We start from the raw sequence: 25,794 nt of genomic DNA on the forward strand, positions 1-25,794 counted from the left end.
AATACACGGAATTATTTTCAGCATTTTGTCTTTCAGTCAGTGAGTAAAAGGGAAAGCAAGCGGACAGGAAAGTGAGAGATCTGGAGTTTTTAATCTGTTTATTCTTGAGCGACCCTGCCAATTGTACCGAAGAAAGTTTAATGACATTTTACAGTGAAAGGAGATTTGTAATGTGATGTTCTGATCGCTGTAAACACCCGGCACATTCCTCTCCTAGATTTCCTGACAAAAGGTATTTATTTAGGGAAAGGATTTTTTTCCCTTATTATTATTAGTATCTGCTCTCTTGTACACGAGTTGCAGCAGAAAGTGTTTTGTATGTAGATTTAGGGTTTTATTTAACTTACAAGACGGTATGTTTTACCAGTATGGCCGCACTTCCCTTTTCCAATGTTATTAAGAACGGAGCTTGGTCATTGATTCTCCGAATAGAATGACCTGAGTCGCAAAACTTTGGCGATCGTTCTAACAGCTGCTAAATTATGTCCATGTTTTCAATTTTAATATTTAAAGGAATTGTTCATGATACACTGAAGTGACTGATCATAGTTTTCATGTATGTAGACAGCACATGATCAGTCGTCCCAAAGTAAACAGGTAGACAGAACCACAGGAACCACGGCTTGTTATAAGACAGATGTGAGATTACTGTGCTGTGACCATAGACATGGGGTGGGGGTGGGGTGAGAGGGGATTGTCTGTCCATAACCTCTTGAAGTTGTCTTCATTGCTTTTGTAGTCTTTGAGAGGATTGAAAATCAATCTTCCAGTTTTGCAATAATAATAATCTTTATATAGCGCCGACATATTCCATAGCACTGTACAAATCAGAGGACACTTCAACAGACAATATGAGACATTACAATGTAACAAAGAAATAAACATATCAAACAATAGGAGTGGGGATCCTGCTCAAAAGAGCCTACAGTCTATGAGGAGGTAGGGGGACACAAGAGGTCAGATGGTTGCATTGGGTTGCGAGTCCCTCTGTTTTACATGGAAGAGTTAGTGGCCATTTAAAGGGAGCAACCTTTCCTCTAATATTAACTCCGACAACTTATTTGCATGTCATTTTCATATAGTTCTTTTCATCCCTCGATAAGACCCACTCTACTGTTTCTGGTGCAGTAATTTTTTATTATTTTCTGTAGTCCCTACCATTTCAGAACAATCCTTTCTGCTAGTTTCAACATAATTACGCTCTGCCAGGTGGGTGGTGTCTCAGACAGGGACCACCCACCTGACGGAGTGCATAATTATGCTAAAACTAATAAATGATTGTTCTGGAATGGTATTGACTGGAGCAAAAATTCAATGCTAGAACCTGTTGAGAAGTGCCTATAAAGAAGACAATTAGAGGTGGTGTAAAGTTCTCTTTTAAAAATGGCGTTTTCTGCCACTAGGTGTCTCCTCTCTTTGCAGTTCACTCCCTGTTACTAGGGAAGTCCCCTCCATAGATTCAAGATGGCTGGCATGATGAGTGGAAGGAAAGAGTATTCTTCCCATCCCACAGCTTACAATATTGGAAAAGTCTTCTATGTACTTGTATCCACTACTGGCTGCTTGTGTTATGATAGATGGGATGTCCGTTATTCACAGACCGCTCATAGTTTGCCCTTTCCCTGTGTCAGGGATCTTTCTAGCTGCAGCATCCTCCATGTCTTTGCCTTATATTTGTAGTTCAGTTTTCCTGGATCTCCTATCATATGTTCACATGGGCTTTTCTCTGTTACATATTTTCTATTAGGGTATGATCACACCGAGGAAAAGGTGGCGGAAACCTTTTCCGCTGTGTGAACATTCTGTGCGGCTAGCCACGACGGGATGACTACGCAGCATCAGCATTCTGTGGTGGCATACCGCTCCTCATTAGGCCCGAATGAATGGACCTAAACAAGAGCAAATCTCGAGCCGCGGAATCCAGGGCAAGATAGGTCATCTCGCTTCTTTTTTACACCACTTGCGGGAAAAAAAGCAGCGAGCTGCTCCCACTGAAGTCAATGGGAGCCATTTTTGCAGGCAGATTTTGAGGTGGATTTCGCGTCAAAATCGGCCTGCAAAAAAAAGCTCAGTGTGAACATACCCTTATACAGTTACTCCTGACAGAATTACATGTAAACAAACTAAACTATTTAAATTTGATAGGGGCGGGGGCAGACTGCTCCTTATTGTACATGCCCACAGCTTCAGAGACAAATGTTAAATGTGCTGCAGCCGTAATAAGGATATTAGCAGCAGAAACACTGATCTGTTCCATGTTATGAAGGCTTATATAGTCCAAGAACAGACGACCCTGCACATATTTCAACTTCTCACAAATTCTCAGATACCCTTTAAGGCGAATTAGAAATTTCACAGTTCGACTATCGACGCTGTGTTATAACGTTACGCCAGATGAAACCCCACCCATATGTGATGACAGTTTTGAAGTTTTTAATACCTTTATTTTACTTACAAAATCTTGTGCCTGTTGGTCACCGTACGTAGGTGACATTTCGCACACGTGTAGCCATTGGAATATTAGAACACAATCACGAGGGGCTGTACTGGTTTAGGAAAACATGACTCACTAGAGACAAGCGAACACTATTCGATACAGCTGTTTTGAATAGCACGCTTCCACAGAAATTAATGGACGTAGCCGGCACACAGGGGGTTAAGCCGGCAAAGTCTGCGTGCCGGCCGCTTCCATTCATCTCTATGGGAGCGTGCTATTCGAAACGGCTGTTTCGAATAGTGTTCGCTCATCTCCAACTATAACCTATACCTGCCCATAGGTTGTGTATGGGCAGGGGTGAACCTACCCCTTTTGCCGCCCGAGGCGAACTACAGAAAGCCGCAAACCCCCCCCGAGGAGGGGGCGGAGCGAAGGGGCATGGCGGAGCGAAGGGGGCGTGGTGGAACAAAGGGGCGGGGCTTAGCGCCGTTCGCAGGCAGAGAGCAGGCACGGAGATGACCTGCTCTCTGCCTGAGCGTGAGGGGAGGCTGCTGGAGCAGCGCTGCTCCAGTGGCCTCTCCAAACCACCGCTCGGTGCTAAGCCAGTCCAGGACAAGCTGGGAATCAAAAATGCCGCCTGAAGCGCTCGCTTCAGGTCGCCTCATGGGAGGTGCGGCGCTGTGTATGGGAATCTGCTCTGCCCTATTCACTTCAACAGAGTTTAGTCTTAATACCTGATACAACCATAGACAAGTGCGGTATATCTGTGGGGGAAAGTAACCTTGGAAGTTTAATATGGCAACTTGATATTCCATAGAATCCATCAGAGCAGAAACATCAAATTGATGCCTCATTCCTTGTTGGATATAGGTTATGATCATATCGGTTATGATATCATTAATAAATCTATGGTGTGGGCTATGAATATTTTAAAATCACAGGAAACCTTGCACATGTGCTAAAAACCAGGGAGGATAGAAATTTCTTCCATCCTGTGTTGGTGGGTTTGTCTTCAGAGTAAATCACATACATAAAGCTGGCAGTTTCCAACACGTCATCTATACATATATATTTCTCACAGAAATCTTTTGGGATGACATGTTCACTGAAAACTGTAAACCATGTCCATATGTTCATTTAACCAACAGCCTGGGTCAGAATTTATGTCCCATTTACCCACACAGTTCCCACACTTGACAAACAAATCACAATGGTTGTGTACCCGGGGAATTCGCTGATTTGCAGCGGGGGGCACAAATTAATGGAACGTGAAAAAAATATGTATATTCGTGTTATACACACAGAGACTGGACTGTAATAAAATCACTGCAAGGAATTTACATAGACTTTAGAAGTAACGAAACTCTACTTGATAAATAATGAACACGTCAAACACTCCATAAGGGTGAATTCACACACATGAGAATTGCCGCATTTTTACGTAAATCCGTAGTAGATTATAATGCGATACTTGTTCTTTTTTCTATTTTTTTTTTTTTTTTTTTTTTTTTTTTATTGACGTCGGCATATGGAAGAATTGAAGACAGGGATTGCAAAACGTGTAAATTGCAGATATTTTGTGGAACTTCGGCTGGATTCGCAGTAGGGTTAGACTCACAGAATCCGCTTAAAATCGGACTTATCTCTCCACTGGTTTTCATATTAAATCGGAGGAAATCGGGTGTACCCAAAGGAAAGAAACCCAAATGCTAGTATGAATTTAGCATCAAATGTAGCAATGCAGAACACTCGCGGGCCCTGGATCCTAATAGGCCTTTGTATTAACCTGATAATTTCCAATTATCAGTTGCAGTTACTAATTAAAAAAAAAAAAAAAATCACATTAAATGTATAATAATTGATTAAAGCTAAAAAATACACTACAAATACAATGGGAGTGTTTTAGGTTATGTTCACACTGAGTTTTTGGAGTGGAAAAAAACATCCGCTTCAGAAATTAGAAAAAAAAAATTGTGTTTTTTTACATGAGGCGTTTGGGGGTTTTTTGGAGCGTTTTTTTGAGGCATTTTTAGTTTTAGGATTTTTTTTTGCTCCAGCACAGTGCATGGCTCTTTGAAAAACGCTAGTGGTTTTTGTAGCAGTTTTTGCAAAAACCGCATCAAAAAAAGTGTTGCGGTTTTTCTGCTTCCCATTAACTTCAATGGGTTTTTCCAGGTGGAATCCGCTTGAAGATAGGTCATGATAGGTCACTGTTATCTGCGGTAAGCCGCATTTTTTTTTTCTGTTGACTCCGTGGACACAAAAATGAGACTATACTAAAGCAGTGAATTTTTGGGGGGTGTTTGTTTTATTTTGTTTTGGTTTTTTTGCAGCATTTTGTGGCTAAATTCCATATGTGTGACCTTAGTTAGACCCTAGGGTGTTGGGGTTTCTTTTGTTTTTTTGGGGGGTTGCCTATTTTTTGGGAATAAGTCATTAATAACTGATCGGTGGGGACCCGCACCCCACCCCCACATTGATCAGCTGTTGGGATTGCTGCTGGGCCCCTGTACGATACAGTTTTACTGAAACTTCTCAATACTTTTAAGGCGAAACGCAGCTAAAATTTTCAATTTTTGCTTCATCTTTTTTGGCATTTTTCTTCCTTCTATTAAATTTATAGAGAATCCGCTGGCGTTTCCACAACAAAAATTGACCCGCTGCGTTTTTCAGGCATGCTGGGACTGTACAATACAGTGTTGTATATCCTTCTAGTGATTGCTACACTAGGTTTGCTGAGCTGTCTTGGCGTGCATAAAGAATGGCGCGTGGACCGTGTGTCGCACTGTGATCAACAAAGAGGTCATAGTAGGATGTTGAGGAATCCGTAAGGTTAGTAGACCTGAGATTTTTGGCATGTTATTCTTTTAATGTATTAAACTTCTGAATCTAACTAGATACAATATAACGTGACACAAGCCTGTGTGCATTGTATATGTACATGATATTGCATAGATGACCTTATCTGCTGTGTGAGTAGGAAACTGTATAGTCGTATATCTTCATGCTCTTCCCTGATCCTCACTGACAGCTCGAACATAAAAAAGGCTCAGTGTTAATGTATTTTCGTTGAAACGGCAGTGCTACTTGCTCCGTCCAAAAAACACATTGCCATTCCAAGAAACACTTCATTTATTTGTCTTCCTTGATGGATTACATACATCAAATTGGTGCTTTTAGTCTCATCCCTGGTGCTGCAAGAGTAAGAGGAAAAAGGAAGTGAGTGTAAGGGATACATGAGACAGAGATAGTTGGCAGACTGGCTCAGGATCACAAGTGTAAAATGGAGATACGCTGAGTGAGTCTGAGTGTACCTTTCCTCTTCATGACTCTGGTAATCCAGAACCTTATCCTCCCCGATCTGAATTATCAGATTTATTAAATTCCTGTTTTGTTTTTGATTGAATGTTTTAAAGAAACACTCCAAAAAAATCTGAAAAAATGTAGAGCTCTATTTGTACCTGCTTTAATGATGTACCATTTCATATTTATTCTTTAGTAATCCCAGAAAACCCCTTTAACGCATGCTGCCGCTTCAGTGTATCCCTGTCTCTTGCATGTTATAGATTACACTGTAAGTTCATTCAGGCAGAAGGCAAGGAAGAGCGGAGTAGTGTGAAAGGTGCATTTATGGAAATACACTGGAGATTCTGCACACAGCACCCACTGATAGTATGAATGTGAGTCAGGAGAGTGTTAGAAAGGACCAGCAATGATCAGCTGGAGAATTCTGTTATCTTGGTTGCTAATATGAAGCAGAAATGGGTATCTTCAGGGATGTACAATGGGAAATCTATGGTGGAGCTTGGTAAGGTGGGGTTATAAAACTGACCGGAGGGATTTCATATGTGGTAATGTAAACCTTAGTTTATAGGAAGTCAGCCATGTTGGAAAGACTGTCATCCTGGCTACACTGCAGAAAATGTTCTGGTTTGGTGGGAAGTCTGGGATATCTTATATCTGTCCATTATGGCAAAGTTCTGAGTATATACTATAGATGAAATAAATCATACTGCTAGAATATTTCCACGGAGTTGGAAAATTCTTGGAATATAAATTAATAAGGCTTCTACTTTTTAAAGGGTTATTGCCATCTCGCGAAGTGTGACGGAGATGGGAATATGGAGCTCCGTATCCTGAGCACCAGTCTAGCATTTTCAGAATATGGCTACGCAGTTTTCCTAACTGCTATTTACCCCTGAAACACCTCATGGTGGTGGAGATGATATATTTTTGTCTCAGACACGTAAGGCTTAGTTCATACGCAATCCGCCTGTGCATAGTCCGTTGCGGCTGTCGTGACGGGATGCCGGTGCAGTGCATGGCATCCCGTCGCAGCTTTCCGCTCCAGATTAGGCCCAAATGAATGGGCCTAGTCCGGAGGGTGCTGCCACGAGGTGGACGCCGGGGCTGAATTAGCCGCGGATTCCGCCTGAGGAAAGGGCAGCTAGTTTTGCTAGCGGTCTACATAGACCACCATTGTGAGGGGGCAGATTATGACATGGATTCCACGCCAAAATCCGCCCCCTCTTGCCATAGATGAGAATACCCCTTAACTATCTTTAGGACAAAGTTGCTTTATGCATTGCTAACAAGTTCTTGTCACACGTCATTGTACGTGAAATCTTTTCCTACAGGTCATTGTTTACAACCCTTTTTTTTTGTCTTTATAAACTATGATACCTCTCAAGCTAAACTCCGGGTTACTCCGGTATTTCTATTACTGAAATCCCTTTTCCGAGCCCTGATGACTAAATGGTGATTAAATTCCAAATGTGAGCTTTATGGGGTCATACGTATGATACACAGAAAATCTAACCACGGCACCCACAGCCTTCAGTGTCCTGGAGGAGATAGGGTAATGGGTGCCCTACAGATGCCACGATTACAGACCAGATTCCAGGAAGTGAAAATCATCGCATGGTTACTCGCACGTTTACAACACTATAAAGTTAATGCATTACAACATCTCTTGGACGCCAGAGGGTGGCATAAGATTTCCTGCCAGCTCTTTCACAAATTGGTATTTAAATCAGCCCAAGCGTCGAGAGGTTTCAATTGGGTGTTAGATGTTGGCTCAAATTGAAAGTGAATGTCTTGGCGAAGCACAAATGTACACTTTATTACAGAAGCCAGTGTAGTATAAGGTATATACAGTATATGCAGACTGTGAGCCGGCCGGCCGCCCTTATCAGCCCACACACGTAGTAATGCAGGAGCCCCACTGAAATACAGAATGGGATAGAACTACCTTCTGATGCCAAATATAAAGATGCCCACACTTTCTAGACAGTTTCCAGCGGAAGATTGTAGATTTGTGGTTCTCATCCCACAATCCTCAATTAATAAAGCTTGATTAAATTACATCTGTCTGTGGCCAGGGGTTTGGGTTGTTTTGCTAAACTACAGGCAGAATTCTGGCTTAATTCGTGCTCTAAAAATTATCTAAATGCATTTATTATGCGCATTAGACAGCTGTCAAAGTGAGCCAAAACATGCCTTTGCTTCATCATGTTTGTCCCCTTCTTTTTATGACGTCACAATCGTCTGAGGTCTCCGATGCTACAATCCTAGTGAAGCTGCTGGCACTTATTGGGATCCGTGATGATATTGATAGTCTGCATTGATTGATCAATTTACCTTTACCCAAGTGGCAACACGGTGGTGCAGTGGTTAGCACTGAAGCCTTGCAGTGCTGGGGTCCTGGGTTTGAATCCTGCCAGGAACAACATCTGCAAGGAGTTTGTATGTTCTCCCCGTGTTTGCATGGATTTCCTCCCATTCTATAAAGACATACTGATGGGGGGGGGGGGGGGGGAGTACATTGTGATCCCTATATGGGCCCACAATCTACATTAAAAAAAAAATTGCCTTTATCCTAGGCAAAACCACAGATATTAATTTAAGAAGACTGTATACTAACCTACAGATCCGGCATGATGAAATGGGCAGTGGGGCATTAGCCTCAGCGAGTAATGAAAAGGCTTTTGATTTAGTGGAGTGGAATTTCTTGTGGGAGACTTAAGTGCTTGGGCATCCATCCCGCTTGGCTTCTTGAAGTGCCTTCACCTGCTGTATCTGTAGCCAACAGTGCACGTTACAGTGCATGGTTATACTTTGGAGGCATTCCCAATGGGTAGAGGCCCTAAATAGGCGTGCCAATTGTGTGCCACCCCCTCTTCTTTTTGCAGCGGTTACTGGTGTGATCCTCTCCGTATCCTCTCTGTATGCGGACAATATGTTGTTCAATTTGGTGAATATGGAGGGTTCTCTGGAGGCACACAGAGAATGAATGGTACCCTAGACTGGTTCATGCACATTCTGGGTCCTTGGATCAACAGCAATTTCCCAAGCGTCATAGATATCGCTAGATGGAGAGTTGTGTAAGTTTGCATACAGTATGCATGGTGGTGTCATGGTTTTGTCTGAACTTAAGGAGTGGCTTAAATGTCCTATTATATTTTTATTTAACATTCAACCAGTTATGCCAGATGTTGTTACATTCTTATTTTGCTTACTTATAGAACGTCGTCATATCCTGTAATGCTTTACAGACGTTATCAGTAGAGATGAGCGAGTACTGTTCGGATCAGCCGATCCGAACAGCACGCTCGCATAGAAATGAATGGATGTAGCTGGCACGCGGGGGGTTAAGCGGCCGGCCGCTGTCAAAGTGGAAGTACCAGGTGCATCCATTCATTTCTATGGAGCGTGCTGTTCGGATCGGCTGATGCGAACAGTACTCGCACATCTCTACTTATCAGTCACTGTCCCGTATATGGCTGATGATCTAAAATCCTTATCTGGAGAGGTTCACATTAGCATTCCTACTATGTTGGGGGTTTCCATCTTCGAATCCGCTTGAATGGAGAGCCGTACGTTCCCTACCCCTGGTCTATGGGGACTGCAGGTTTCCACCAGTAATCACTCTTTAAATGGATTAGCTTTCCATTCTTCGAGTCCCCAAGAGAACCCGAAGAACTGAAAACCGAACGCAGGTGTGAACTTAGTGTCAGTATGTCTTTGAAGTGTGGGAGGAAACAGAAGTACCCGGAGGGAACCCATGCAAACACGGGGAGAACATACAAACTCCATACAGGACCCCAGCGCTGCAACCCAACAGTGCGAACCACTGACCACCAGGCTGTCCTGAGTATTTCCTGTTATGTGAACTGGTGACCAAAAAATAGCAATTTAACTTAATAAGAAAACACATTAAAATGTGGTCACCAGAGGGGATAAATAGTATATTATAGATTGGGCATTTTCCAACACTTAAAAAATAAATACAATTATGTATGTGTGTGTGTATATGTATGTATATGTGTGTGTGTGTATAATATATATATATATATATATATATATATATATATATATATATATATTTACAGTCCTATGAAAAAGTTTGGGCACCCCTATTAATCTTAATCATTTTTAGTTCTAAATATTTTGGTGTTTGCAACAGCCATTTCAGTTTGATATATCTAATAACTGATGGACACAGTAATATTTCAGGATTGAAATGAGGTTTATTGTACTAACAGAAAATGTGCAATATGCATTAAACCAAAATTTGACCGGTGCAAAAGTATGGGCACCTCAACAGAAAAGTGACATTAATATTTAGTAGATCCTCCTTTTGCAAAGATAACAGCCTCTAGTCGCTTCCTGTAGCTTTTAATCAGTTCCTGGATCCTGGATAAAGGTATTTTGGACAAACAATTCAAGTTCAGTTAAGTTAGATGGTCGCCGAGCATGGACAGCCCGCTTCAAATCATCCCACAGATGTTCAATGATATTCAGGTCTGGGGACTGGGATGGCCATTCCAGAACATTGTAATTGTTCCTCTGCATGAATGCCTGAGGATTTGGAGCGGTGTTTTGGATCATTGTCTTGCTGAAATATCCATCCCCGGCGTAACTTCAACTTCGTCACTGATTCTTGAACATTATTCTCAAGAATCTGCTGATACTGAGTGGAATCCATGCGACCCTCAACTTTAACAAGATTCCCGGTGCCGGCATTGGCCACACAGCCCCAAAGCATGATGGAACCTCCACCAAATTTTACAGTGGGTAGCAAGTGTTTTTCTTGGAATGCTGTTTCTTTTTGGACGCCATGCATAACGCCTTTTTTTATAACCAAACAACTCAATCTTTGTTTCCAAAATGAAGTTGGCTTCTCCAAATGTGCTTTTGCATACCTCAGGCAACTCTATTTGTGGCGTACGTGCAGAAACGGCTTCTTTCTCATCACTCTCCCATACAGCTTCTCCTTGTGCAAAGTGCGCTGTATTGCTGACTGATGCACAGTGACACCATCTGCAGCAAGATGATGCTGCAGCTCTTTGGAGGTGGTCTGTGGATTGTCCTTGACTGTTCTCACCATTCTTCTTCTCTGCCTTTCTGATATTTTTCTTGGCCTGCCACTTCTGGGCTTAACAAGAACTGTCCCTGTGGTCTTCCATTTCCTTACTATGTTCCTCACAGTGGAAACTGACAGGTTAAATCTCTGAGACAACTTTTTGTATCCTTCCCCTGAACAACTATGTCGAACAATCTTTGTTTTCAGATCATTTGAGAGCGGGCTGTCCATGTTCGGCGACCATCAAACTTAACTGAACTTGAATTGTTTTGTAGAAAGAAATGGTCCAAAATACCTTCATCCAGGATCCAGGAACTGATTAAAAGCTACAGGAAGCAACTAGAGGCTGTTATCTTTGCAAAAGGAGGATCTACTAAATATTAATGTCACTTTTCTGTTGAGGTGCTCATATTTTTGCACCGGTCAAATTTTGGTTTAATGCATATTGCGCATTTTCTGTTAGTACAATAAACCTCATTTCAATCCTGAAATATTACTGTGTCCATCAGTTATTAGATATATCAAACTGAAATGGCTGTTGCAAACACCAAAATATTTAGAACTAAAAATGATTAAGATTAATAGGGGTGCCCAAACTTTTTCATAGGACTGTATATACATACACACACACACATTTCCCCAATACACATGCACACTCGGCTCAGTAGAGCAGTGCATGTGTCCTGAACAGGGAAGAGGGGGATAAAGACACTTCCAGACGTGTACACAACTATGTAGTGATAAGTGGTTAAAAAAAAAGTCCATGTATCCTATAAGATCATCTGCATATTCTTTCCGATAACTCTCCTTTGATGGTATTCAGTTCCATGGTCGTGTGCCAGGGTTCAGCCATCTGCTCACCAGCGCGGTGCCTACGTGTTACACTTTATCCACCTGCGTGAGCAGTACGTGGCTGTAAAGCGGCGAGTACAGGCATAGTTTCCATTAGAGAAGCTGTTACCAAGTATAACTAATAACCTCAATACTAAGCCGCCGCAATGGCAGGTCACAAGGTCACGGGGTTTCACTATTGTTCACTTGTGGTTGGCATATGTTCTATCTCAGGGCACGTTTACAGTTCTCTCCTACCACACGCTGCCTTCCTGTACCTAGCAGCCCTGCTTTCACCTATGTCTATCGGTAGTAGCCTTCATGTTTGCGGGGTGACCTGTAAATCAGATGGTCAGAAGGGGAAATATTATTACAGTAAACAGATAAAAGCTCGCTCTTCGTCGTTGTCTATTTATTAAAGAGGTAAATATGAAAGAAGTTAAAGCGTAACTCCACTTGAAAAGCATTACATGTGGTTGATTCATGCCTGCTCCTCGGTGCGGACCTTTTACCTCCCACGTGCATATAGTGTATACCCATGACCTAATGGTGACTCAGAGGTGGGCATATAGTCTTGTAAAGACTTACCATAACACATGAGCTTTTCATTAGACATACACTAAGGCCGGGGTCACGTCATGGTTTATCGTGACTAACCCTCCTATGGTGGGGGAGGGAAATGAAGCACTTACAACCCTTTTGAGATCAGGTAAAGTTTATACCCATATCGAGAACAGAGAAATGCTCATGGGCGCCCCCTATTGAGTTAAAAGGAATTTCCAAAGTTATTTAAAAATAAATAAACTAACAAATAAAAATTCCTGGAATATTTCCTTATAGAAATCTTTAGCGTCATTCTGGGTAGTCATATCGGATCGGATAGGCCAAGAACAAGGCCGCGGCAGAGGATTGGTGACCTAACAGTGGGCTGTGATTGACGTTGGACAACATAGTCATGCAGGGATGTGCTTAGGCAATGGAACGCTAGAATATTTGTTGTTAACCTGTTTGCCAGCTAGTTTAGGCCCTTTGTACGTCACTATTTTTAATATTTTTTTATTTTTGTGAGTATATTTAATTAAAAAAAAAAACTTTTATAAGTCGTTCAAAACAAAAATTTTAAGGCTTATTTTTGTCAATTTGGGTTGGCAGATATATATATAGATATATATATCTATATATATATATGGAAAAAGTGTGTTTTTGTACCGTATTAGCCAGTGGGTATGAAATATTAAAAAAAAAAACTGAGTCTTCACAAGTTGATACCTTTTTTTAATGGCTAACAAATAATGATGACAGATTGCAAGCTTTTGAGGTTCTTGGCCTCTTCCTCAGGTATAGTACCTGAGGCAGAGGCCGCGAGCCTTGAAAGCTTGTAATCTGTCATCATTATTCGTTAGCCATTAAAAAAGTTATCAACTTGTGAAGCCTTTCAAAGTTTTTTGTTATATATATATATATATATATATATATATATATATATATATATATGTATAGGGCATAGGTTTACACATATATTTATATACTTTTGCATAGTCGCCATCAGATCAACTTCTGTCCCGTGGTCGTAGTTTCTTTGTCACCCCACTAAGATAAAATGATTAATATTATAGAATGTATAATAGAATAAAATATAAGTCATGCTGCTGCATATGGCTAATTCAGATACCATATAAAGTGTATAATTCTTCTTTGTACTGTGTGTCATATTTGCATTTTCAGGTTGTGATAGAACTTCTCTGATCAGTCACATAGACAACACTCAGTATGAAATCCATAGAAACTCCGCCATGTTACAAATACCTCCTATGTTGTTAGGCAGGTCTTGTGTTTTTTTTGCAGTTACTGCGTCATTTTCAGACAGATGTTGACAGGGCAGGTGCGGGGCCCCAGGTTATACAGAATAATAATCTAATATAAAGGGATATGTATATCTTCAAATAAATGTATATATTCCACCCCTGCGTCTTGTTCATGACTCACCTGAGCCCTCTGGCATTTGTACTGTGCTGTACAAGCCGAGGAGACTGGTCATTACACATATTAAGGGGGTTTTTTATATATAAAACAAGCTAAAAAATAAGGTTTTTTTTTTGCCTTGCCATTTTCTAGAAGTTTTGTCTTTAATATAATGTGAATTTATCCTTAATACACTTCAGTTTTAGTTAGTCAAAACCGTTTATAAGGATAAGCTGACAAATGCCGTCCTATCTACGTTCAGCATATTATGTAGCAGGAGGAGCTAAACAGATTGAGATATATAGATTTTATTTATTATAGATAGATAGATAAATAGATATATTCTATATATAAAATTCTGCTAGTTTTATGGTTAGGAGTCCAGTGGGCGGTCCTAATGATTGACCGCCTTCCATGAATGCGTGTGCCTGGTGGTCTGCCTCCACTCATGTGTTGGTGTTGATCTTTAGATAGGATCCGTCTGCTCTAGTGATTCTTCATGAAATAACAATCAGTCCTCACTAGTGTTGAGCATATAGTATTCGATCGAATACCTCGCCCGCATCGGATTGCGTGTAATCGGACGGACACCAAGGGATTAAATGCATCGAATATTCAGTGTGTTTAACCCCTTGGTGTCTGGCCTATTACACACATTCCTATGCGGGCGAGGTATTCGATTGAATACTATTCGCTCAACACTAGTCCTCACAACACTGATATTCCTCTATTGCTCCTCCTGGGAATGTACAAATACTGTGAGTTGTTGCCATTGGAACTCCATGGTTTTTACAACTGAGGGGAAAGCCCTTGGAGCCCTGAGCTAGCACTTATCACCTATGTGGGTGATGGGATATACAAGTTTTGGGTTGGAGTGCCCCTTTCAAGCCAAAACTAGGTGTAGTCCGTGGCTTAAGAATCTTTGTGCACATCTGTATCATTGTTTCTATTAGGAAACTACTGCACATAGTCTGAACAGTCCCACAATGAGTCCTGTTGCGCCCACCAGATCTCCCTGACTCGTAGTACGGGCCGTCAGATTCTGCCGAGGTGTTGTGTAAATGTTACCCAAAGTGCCATGTAGGGTGGAAAGATTTTCATGGTAGCACTCGTCTGTCTTTATTACAGATATCCGCAGCTTGCTATAGACTCTTCCTTCCGATTTTCTATATAGGGACACTGTTTTTTGGGGGGTTTTCCCCTTAGGCTTTATTCATAGAATAATATGGCTTAAATAAAATCACGGTTAATAATAAAAGTGATACGATTTTTCATGCGAATAAACTCTTTCGGATTCTGCAGTGTTATAAGGCTCGGAGACCTTTGTATTGTATTTTTTTCGTGCACATGTACAGTGACATGTCCGACTAGTGATCTGTACACCTTGTCACTAGCCGGGGCTCTCCTGGTTCCTGCCCGTGTTAGGTCTGTGCTTGTCTTTCCATCATATCCTTCAGCGAGAGGGGTCCTGTGCGTGAGGAGAACATTCTTGCAGCTGACTGCCCCCTCCTCCTCTTGTAACCTCAGGCAGTCATTTGGCAGGGCACCTATTTCCTGCCAGAGATCTTTGGGGAGGGGGTGTCCATGGCAGCAAACAGGTTGACTGTGTGGGTTTTCTTCACACGTGTTTTGCATTACACTGCAGAGAGTCCAAGCAATGGAAAAGGAAAGTCCTGGTGCTTAGAGTTGAAGTAGGTTGCAGGCAGAGGTCACATGTAGGTCATAGCGCTGACACACTTAGAAACAACTGCATGTAAATTTAGACTGTAAGAGGAAACGTGTAGCGTTGCCGCAGGCAAACTTCCTTTTTGACAACACTCTCGTGTGAGCTGCGTGGCCTTGGCATCCAGAGTTCAGTGCCAGCCCACCAACTTGCACAATGTTCCTGAGTAATGGATGGTGGACTCATCGCCCCGCCTGACTCCTTCCAAGTGGTTATTGATTTCTTCTATCCTTCCCTGGAAGGAGCGGATTGTGTGTGGAGCTGTGCCTGTGTACCGTGGCAAGATAGGCAAGGTCTGACACGTGCCAAGTACACGGTCATTGTAAAGCTCTGCAGGACGTGGTAACACCAGAAAGATTATGACCTGTCGACGTCGTCTTTAATAAATTTCTAGTTATCCAGTTATGCCTGTTTTTTGATGGGAACCGGTTTTACCATCACTGTACACCCAGCACACCAGGGCTCCTGAAGAGCAAGTAGTGCCTAAAGTTATGGGGTGATATCTGGGTGCAGGAAATTTGGCTAGGTGCCCTCAAGACGTCTCCAGTGCAGACTCTGCGATGGCCGGTCCTGCTGTCATGAGCAGTAGAAGCAGCCGATGAGGTTTAAGCAGTTCTACCCGTAATATTAAGACTGGCGTTTTGTATGGCAGTCTTAATAAAAGCCCCAACTTGCACCTGTACCATCAAGAGGCTCTGGCATTTAAATAAACCAGGTGCTACAATGGAAGTCTATGCCATTTAGGAACTGGTGTGGCTCATGCCAAAAAGCTGTCATAAGTTAATAAATACGTGTCCCCGGCTCTTCTCCACCCATATTAACAGAGGCGAGCGAGGCTCAGAACAGGGATGTGACACCAGTAAGATCCTTGCTCCAAAGAGGTGCAACATTAACACATCTACGTTAAAAATCTGGCATAGACGCATTAATGGGTTCCCCAAATGTGTGCGAAAACCACAGCACAGATTGACCTCCGATGCCACCATTGTCACTGAAGCTTTGGGTTTGATGGCAGGGATACGCCGTAGCTCATTCTGGGTGGTTTTAATACAGGAAACTGAGCCTTACAATTAAACTTAGATAGATAGATGGACGGATGGATAGATAGATAGAGAGAGATATGTGTGTGTGTTTAAAAGTTTGGGGTTGTTTTTTTTTTGTTTTTTTCGCTTTTTGCAGTTTTCTTTACCACATGCCTACTGAATCATTTATGTTATGCAGAGTGTAGCTTGTGTTTTGGGATGTTATAGCCGTGCCCCAAATAACAGAGCAGCAGCCCATGACTGTAGAGGTTCATAGGATGTGGTCTTAGTATGTGAGCGGGCTAGTTATGAGTCGATGGAGAGTCGCTCCCACCCTGATGTTGTGGAAGGTTTTCTATCAGGAAGTGATTACTATACGGTTAATGCACAGCTGTGTCTCGCAGTTCTGCAGAGTGAGTAACCTAATCCCGGGAATCCTGCTGTGTGTTAGGAGTGGTACCATGTCAGTGCTGGCAGCCGAGGTCCTGGGGGTACTACCTGCGTAGAGAATGACAGCAGTGACATGGCCACTTTATGGAACACGTTAATGAAGAAGTATATAGAACGAGTCTAGCTGCTTACGAAAATGCCATATAGACAGCATACGTTTTATTGCTGAAGGTCTATGACGTGGCCCCCTTACAAATCACTAGCTTGTATAACAGGCTCGTTCACCCCTCTCACTCATATTTATCTAAATGGGTCCAAAATTATATGCTCTAGACTTAGATTTTTTGCATAGAAATTTGGCCAAAGAGGACCTTCCACCACCTCTACCAACTTCATGTGATTATACCGTGTTTGGAATTTTTGGTGAGGAGTGCTTACAGCATCGCTCCCATTCATATCGTAGTAGTGAAGCTGCAGATCCCCATAAGTGCTTCTATGCAATGGATGGGCTGCTGCACTGACCCTAGTACTTGACTAGCAGTATGTAGTTGTTTTTTTTTCTTTTTCCTTCTTTCTTCTTCTTATGCCGTAGCCTAAAAGCGATTGCCTATGAATTTTGGAACTCTGGGAGGAAGCTGGGAAAGAGAAAAAAAAAATCATGCTCTCCTGATCCGGCACTCTGGTGTCCACCATTGCTGTCCAGTCCGGCACGTGCCGTATCATGTGCTGCATTGTACCACTAAAGCCAATCAGTGGCCTCTGTGGCCACAGGAAAGGAATCGGTGACTGGACAACAGCGGAGGACACTGGAGTGCCATGAACAGGTGACTGTGTGCTTTTTTAAGAAGCTTACAAGGCATCTCTACATGTCCCTTTCCCTTCTGGATACAATAGCAAGAAGCTGGGACCAACAAGAGGTTTTGCTGTACGGGCCTATACATAGTTGCTGCAGATGCAAATATAGTTTGATCCAAGATTTTCTTTTTTTTTTTTTGCTTATAATAAGTGGAGTAAGTATAAATTTGTTTTCTCCTTTTTCAACATTGTTGTAGTCTTTTGTAAATTTGCTCATATTGCACAACATATTTAGAAACTTCGAACAGAGATTCATATCTATATTAGTCACCTACACACGTGCAGTTTCAGAATTAGCTAATAAACCAGCCAATAAGACTACAATAAAATACATGTTACACTTTGTTCAAATCAGTGTTGTATAGTCCGTTGGAGGACCAGAACAATGGACAGGCAGACCGTCTAATACAGTGGACAACATCTGTCCCTGGTGAACCTCAATGACTACAATGGGATCCATTGAGTGTCTGCTCACCATGCAAATGCATGACAAACAAAAGGGGATGGCCCTGCTTATAGGATGTGTTTACTGAAAAATCAACTGGTCCCTAAATGGTCATTTGGGTCAATTCATGTGTTATGGTCAGATCATAGTTTTGATCTTGGTCTTTTAAGTTACCATAAGGCCATTTTTTATAGTTCTGTATTTGCGCCAGTATTTGTAAACCACAACTGACGTGGAAGCAGAGATGTATGATGGAAGTATTTGTACCGCTTCATTATTTTGGACCCATTTCTGGTATTAACGTTACAAACGCATCCTCCAAAATACTGGAAAAGACCTTAAGTAGTATATTGATGAGACTCAAAGCTGTGCTGCTACTAAATTAGTGCAAAAGCAACTTGACGGTAGATACTCCATGCCGTACACAGGGTCTGATGGCTGAAAGCTCAACTTGTTGGACACCCAGTGGTTACAAGAAGGGGAGAGGTATGTTCCTTGGGTCCTATATAAGTAGAGGCTATGGGCAGGATGTAGCTTTGTCCTCTACCTTCATCAGGCCCAACAAGGAAGTGAATGGAGCGGTGCTTGGCTTACGTAGTACTGATCTCTCACAGTAGGATACTATGTGACTCCCAATTCACATGATCCCGGGCGTCCACAGCTGTATCATCCCCTGTAATAAGACACTTCTCACCTATTCTATGTGTAGGGCGTAAGCGGCGTTAGATGGAAAAGCCCTTTAACTGTATTATTATTATGCAAAGGGATATTCCCGTCACCTTTTTAGCATCCAAGATTAATAATTACTATAAAACAGAAAATTCACAGAGATTAAATTTATTTTCTTTGAATTTTAAAGGTTCTTTATTTTTATTTTATTTTTTTATTTTTTTGATGTTTCGTGACATGGTTCGTCTCCTTTATAAAGGATTAGGTCAGTCCGCTGATTTACAGTAAAGTGTAGAAGAGAAATGTTCAGCACCAATAAAAGTGGAACAGGAAAAGATCACATGTGTACGGTACTCTAATAAAATGTATAGTATTCTACCAGAACGCCACATGATCGCTGGCTGTTAACAAAGGACAGAAGTTGTGTTTGACAGGGACTAACTCCCCCCTTTACCTATTGTTCTCATAGACATTTTTTTATTGCATTACTTATTGCCAGATTTCCTATGTTATAACACTAGTGCCTAAATTGTATCTATACATTGTTATATAGAAAGTCTCACAGGGGAGTGTTGAACTGGTGGTCATATAGGTGCAGGACCGTATCAAGTTCCGTGCTTGTTCACCACCCCGGCTCATCGAAATGCGTTGACACAGTTACAGATAGACCTGCGATATTATGGTATATAAAACCAACGATGAGCCGTAACCTCACAGTGACTTGTTCCAGGTAGCAAACTCCGCTCTGCTACATCTATAACTCACACGTTTTTGTTTGTCAGGGTAACGTTTTTGATCTTTATTTTCTAGGATTACACTCATACGAAAATAACTCTGCATGGAAAGTGACTTTTAGTGTAATTTATAGTTTAGTACGCGACTTCCTGCTCCAGAGGCATTCTGTGCTGTGAGTGGGGATTACCTTCAAGGAGTCACAAAAAAGTCAGATATTCATCATATATCTATCTATCTATCTATCTATCTATCTATCTATCTATCTGTTCCATAAATGCAGTGTTGAAACAGATCTGTCACCTGATTATGCTGGTGTACAGTTTTGTGCAAAAGTTTTAGGCAAGTGTGGAGAAATTCTACAAAGCCTCATAATAGATATAGGTTTTAATGTGATTATATTGTAGTATTAATAAATCTGACTTCATTGTGCCATATTGTACAAGGGCTACATAATGCAGCGCTCACCATGCCCCGCTCGCCAGAGTATTGGCATGTATACGCAGGAGACATTGGTCACAGGTTTAGCCAGATGGCACAATGACTGTATTATGTGAACAGCAGCCCCGAGCTACCAATATGCTGCCCTTACCTACTTTAGCATGGCACTGAGACCTTCTACTTGAGTCCTTCATATCATTAAAGTCAATGGGAGACTGAAATTTGGTCTCCATCAGGTGTCTTCTTTTAGGAAAACAAGAGCAGCATAATGTGTGACTGGATGCCAAGGGAAGGATTTCATTTTGCATCATGCAAAAAACAGACCAGGCCAAAAAGAAGTACCAAAACCTAAGCTAGCTTGTTGCAAATGTGAATAGGACATAATATGGAGGTCATAGAGGGGGATCTATGAGGAGCATATGCCTTTCCAGGCCTGTAGTGATCACCGGATCAGTAGATGCTGCTTTTTGCAAACCATAGTATATTATTTAGGGGTTTGCATCCTTACCATAACCCTTCTGCTTTTCTTTCATGCATGGTGGCCCTCTTGACCTGGCACTATGCAGGAACTGAACCTCCTCCTCATAGAGGAGGCATAGTAATGAAAACCAAGAAGTGGTCAGTCAGTGTGGCAGCAGTCACACCATGTCGTTCCTCATATCTTGCTTCATTATTCATCAGATTTTCCATAAATGTGCATATATTTTACTTTCAGGTGTCTAGGTAGTCACACTGTCTGAATGCTCTTGACCACATTGCCTATGCCCAGACTCCTGGAGACAATGATGTGCCATATGACTTGTGTGGCGGTTTTCTTTGTTCTGTATTTTTAATGTAAACCGTCAAATGCAGTTCTGTGGTTTAGTGAAATGGCCGATACGATTGTTCATGTACACAGAAGTGAAAACTAATGCGGTCGTGGAGCTAAATCGGCCATTGATGGACTGGCAGGGTCTTGTGAGACCTGTAGTTCGGAACAATGCGTTGCATTGACATTGTTTTTCATAGGTGTTTTTGCTTTCATGAGAGCGTCTTCCGATGACGTTAATACAGATTACTATTGAGTGAATGTTCTGATTTGCTATTACAACCTCTGCGTCTACATTGCCGATCCGACTCAGAGGGTTAATGGAAGACTTGGCCCTTTTCTTCTGCCTCTGCTCAGTGTTTTCCTTTCTCATTATCTATTCTCCCTCCTTCTCCCCCTCTAGATTATTGCTGCGGATTGTAAGCGGGTCACAGTCCTGAAATATTTCCTGGAAGCACTGTGCGGACAAGAAGAGCCTCTGCTGGCATTCAAGGGTGGAAAGTATGTGTCAGTGGCACCCGTCCCAGACGCCATAGGAAAGGAAACAGGAAGCCCGGAGGGAAACCAACTGGACGATCAGGTATTGGTTAAAAGTGGGGGAGACTGGGGTTTACCCACTGAGCCAGTGGTAAGAAGTACAAGCAACCCAGGAGAAACAATATCTGAGGTTTTTTGTTATTTCTTCAAACAATTGATATTAGTGACGTGCCAAATATGTGCCTGAATTTCCCGAGTGCCAGCCTCTCGTACGTACAGACATGTCACTCCCATTCTGCACATCCACATTCTTTCTTGTGTCATCCTAATGTGTGTTTTATGGTCCCTGTCTCTCTTCCACATTCATCATCTGCTGCTATTATTTCATGGCCTTTTTTTTTTTTTTTTAATAATGTGTTGCAGCCGAGACGGGGGAATGAGGGGAGAGAGAGGGGGTGTTGAGTTCAGTTTGGGGATAAAGTTTGTGGGCGTACATCTTGGTGCTGTGCTTAGGGTGAATTGAAGTCTATTTGACACGTACAGGAAGAGCTGACAGCACCCATCCCACTACCCCCTCCACTGAACCCTGTCTGTCCCTCACATCCTGATCTGATTAAGAAGTTTGAGGCAACCTCCCATGTACTTGTTCACATCTCGCTATGTACTGTGTGTGCTTTGAGGGCAGCCACATGTAATCTCGAGTATTTGGACTTGTACATATTCAGGTCCCACTACTGCACATTATACGATGTCTTCTAACCATGTCTGTCCAGCAAATTACAGTCACACAACCATGAAATCCTTGTATTGGGGCTCAGATGTACAGTAACTACATTACAGGCATGCACAATAACCAGTCTTGATGTAACATTTCATGTGTAGGGCTTTCAGCGAACCCTTAATGCAGAAGCGGTGGATTTCCAGCTGTTGCAAAACGGCAACCTCCAGCGTGCTAGTAGTCGTCGGCTATCAGACGCATCATATTCAACATACAGTGATACTCAAGATACCGTTCTTGTATCAAAGTGCAATCTGAACTGCAAATTGTTGAGACCTATCCAGTTTTATTTTCGAGGGTGGTGACCCCAGAAGAAAGTGGGTGCTCCGGCAGGTATGACTGCGAATAGCTTATGTATATGGTATAAAAGAAATTGCACATTGATACACGAAATGTGTGTACACTATGTCAGGAAGACTGGTTTAGGAGTGATTTTGCTGGTGGTAGATTCCCTCTTAATTCCCACCTATTTTGGGCTAAGGAGTCCAGTGGGCGGTCCTACTTATTCGGGCTTTTACACACAGATAGGAGTCCATTCAGTCCTACTCCCAAGAACGATGGCAATCTCTATAGGCACACTTATAACAAGGCGGCTGTCGGCCCCTGAGTAGCTCCGCCCACTGGACTCCTAAGCCCTGAATGAACAAGAATGAAATTGAAACATACTGGATATTAAAATGCATCTAGAGTATGACAGGATTTTAAGGCAATGTACTATATGAATGACCACTAAGTAGTAGTCATTCTGAAACCTTCATGCCGTACCAGTAATTAGAGACCTACAGGTCTGAGATGCTTTAAGAACAAAAACCCTATATAATACTAGTGTGCAAATGTTGTACCTTGGGTGTATTGTAAGCGATATGAGCCCTGTCTGAAGTCTTCCAGCCCTACCACTGTTATCACATGAACAATGTACAGATTGTCATCTCTATTCTGAGGAATCACAGATTTTTTTCGTTTGTCCTTATGGGAAACCTTGCGAAATATCCCTGTGTGCAGATAGCCAGCTGATGGTGTCACACCACTGATTTATGGCAAGGGACTAAAAAATATTTCTATTTTACTTTAAAAAAAAAAAAAGTTTTAGAAGTTACGATAAGTAGGGGATTTATCAAAACTAGTGTGGGGAAGAAAATGAAGCAATTTCCATCTGCAAAGCTCCTTTGAGATTGATGGAGGAAATCTGATTGCTGTGGGTGACGGCTTCATCTTTGATCTGCACAAGTTCTAATAAATCTTTGCATCGTATCTTGTTGTGCGTTACCTACATGTTATATACAAAACTTTCTGCTCAGACCAAGACTGTACACAAGCGTTCCCCACGTGCCCATGATACTCTGGATGAAGCGTGTGCTGCACAGTATTTACACATGTTCTTATACACAATAGTATTTATCTATGACTTTTTTTTTAGACCAACGTATATACAATCGCCAACCGTAACATTAAATACAACCTATACAGTATATTGTGTTGGTCCACTTCTTGCTGCCATACAGCTCAGATCGGTTACGTACCACGTGCACACATCCATTTATATAGTCTTAAAACAAAAATGTAATTCATCACAGTAGACCACCTTCCTCCATTGCTCGATCTCGTACTTCCAAGTACAATGATCAGGAGCCTATTGAACGCTATATTTGAGATCTGAAGAAGGGGTGCGAGTCCTCACGCTAAAACGCGTTATCTGTTTGTAAAAAAAAGCCTGGTTTAATTTATCCCGAGGCGTTGATTGGTTTTATCAAAGAGGAGCGCATCTTTCCTGGAAACTGCGACAGTATCACATTGAAACCAATAGGGAAAAAAGCAGCCCATTCATTTCTATGGGGAGCGCACGTATGCCGGTTCCCATTGAAATGAATGGGATCTGCTTTGTACGCGCTCAGAATGAGCTGAGCGTATCTGAAGTGTGAATGCACCCTTAAAGCTCATAATCAGACTTGTATCTTAAGCTAACAGAAGTGTTTTACTTAATGTATTTCTTTATGTATCCTGCACTGTCAGATACAGCTACTTCTCTAGCTCTTGCCTAGGTCAGTGACCTGCTTTCAGGTCTGAATGATGACTCTGTCCCTTCTCACCCCACCTATTTTATTTTCTCTCCCTCTCTCTACATGTTTCCGTTTTTGAGCCCTTGTAAGTGCTCAATAAGTTTTTTGAACGGTTTTGTTAGGTAAAAAAAAAAGTGAGCGTTTTTGAAATTGCAGCATTTCTGCTGCATATTTTTTTCTGCAATGTTTGGATGGGATTCGTCACTTTCCAGGTACTAGTAACACCATTGCAGTGTATACGCCACATAGGGTCTCAGCTTTTAGGTTGTCAGAGGCATGGCTATAGGACAGGCAGAGGTAGCAGTCACTTGCCACCTATTATAGGTTACATTTACGTCTGCACAGAGGACCTTTTTCCGCCAATTTCAGTTTAAACACAATGGGCACCAAACAGACCCCATTATAATCTATGAGGCGCCATTGTCACACAATAATAAATGTCTTACCATCAGTACTAGAGATGAGCGAATTGTATTCGAAACTATGGTTTCGAACACCTCGCTCCATAGAAATGAATGGAAGCGGCCGGAACTTAACCCCTTGCTGTTCGGCCGCTTCCATTTATTCCTATGGGAGCGAGGTGTTCAAAACTATGTTGTGAATACTATTCGAATCAACTCTAGTCAGTACCTTTTATATTACTGTTTGGCGGATCAGTGTATAGACACCTAGACATCACACCTAAACCATATGCATTGAGCGTATATACATCTGTATTACAGTCTTGGGCATATCTTACACTTATGAAAGTTTCTCTGTGTTTTCTTTTGATACGATGTATTTTCCATAGCCATAAATAATATCTGGTATAGGTTTTACTTTTTCCTTTCACACGTCTATATTTCTCATGAGTTCTGCACGCACCGTCACTAGAAGCAGATCATTTTCTCACGTTTTTGTAGAGCTGGCTACCAGACGCGGTGAACTTGTGACCCTTAGCTGACATTGGGGTGTCCCCTCCTCCTTATACTCACGTATAGTCGTTAATGCCCTTAGTCATTTGGTAAGTGAGAAGTTCCCCTTTGGTTAGTAGGCGGGACACTGGCACCAAGCATCTTACGAAAGCTGAACATAAAATCTACATACCCTTCTGACTAGCACTTGACCTCTCGTAAGTTAACCAGGAGCCGCATGTAACTCCTGATCTCAACAGACTTTTACCACATGCTAGCTGAAACATACCTCCTTGTAAACCTCTTCTGGAGAGACACGACCAGAGACAAGGAAGTGAGAATGAGCTGTGTGTGAGCGGCCGGCCTTCCGCCTTCCCAGGATGAGCTTGAGGAAGGGATGGCCATGGACAACCATTTCATGGTGAAAAGGTCCCCACATAGTTTTTGTAAGCCTTTTGGTTTTATTTTTATGTGTTTTAAAGGTAATGTAAAAAAATATAGCTAGTGTCTCCACACCTTGGATTACCTGGAGGTGGATGAAGAATGTAGATCATGAAACCTTTCCAGAAGACCACCTCACTGAGAAGACCAACCTGTGTCAGATCTATAAATTATGTACCATATATACTCGAGTATAAGCCACATTTTTCAGCACAGTTTTTGTGCCGAAAAAGGCCCCCCTCGGCTTATACTCGAGTCTATGACCAGCCTCAATAGTAATGTATAGAATAGTAATGTATAGAACTCCCATAAAATAGTGAAAAAAAAGTTTTAAAAAAAATATAATAAAAAAATAAAGTAAATAAAAGTTGTAAATCCGTCCTTTCCCTAGAATACATAGAAAAGTAGAAAATGACTGTGAAACACATACACATTAAGTATCCCTGTGTCTGACAGTGCCCGGTCTAC

At 41.9% G+C, this 25,794-nt stretch overlaps 1 protein-coding gene across 2 annotated transcripts in view; it reads left to right on the top strand.

The window, feature by feature from the left end:
• The window catches only part of SMG6 (SMG6 nonsense mediated mRNA decay factor), a 162,649-nt gene that overhangs the window by 120,514 nt on the left and 16,341 nt on the right, over nucleotides 1–25,794 (top strand). For both annotated transcript variants that reach the window (XM_075263595.1, XM_075263594.1), the window contains exon 14: nucleotides 21,084–21,260. In XM_075263595.1, the coding sequence (XP_075119696.1) occupies nucleotides 21,084–21,260 (177 nt within the window). The remainder of the gene's footprint in view (nucleotides 1–21,083; nucleotides 21,261–25,794) is intronic.

Source organism: Leptodactylus fuscus, chromosome 2, assembly GCF_031893055.1.
Source record: "Leptodactylus fuscus isolate aLepFus1 chromosome 2, aLepFus1.hap2, whole genome shotgun sequence".
In the NCBI taxonomy this organism is placed as follows: Eukaryota; Metazoa; Chordata; class Amphibia; order Anura; family Leptodactylidae; genus Leptodactylus; species Leptodactylus fuscus.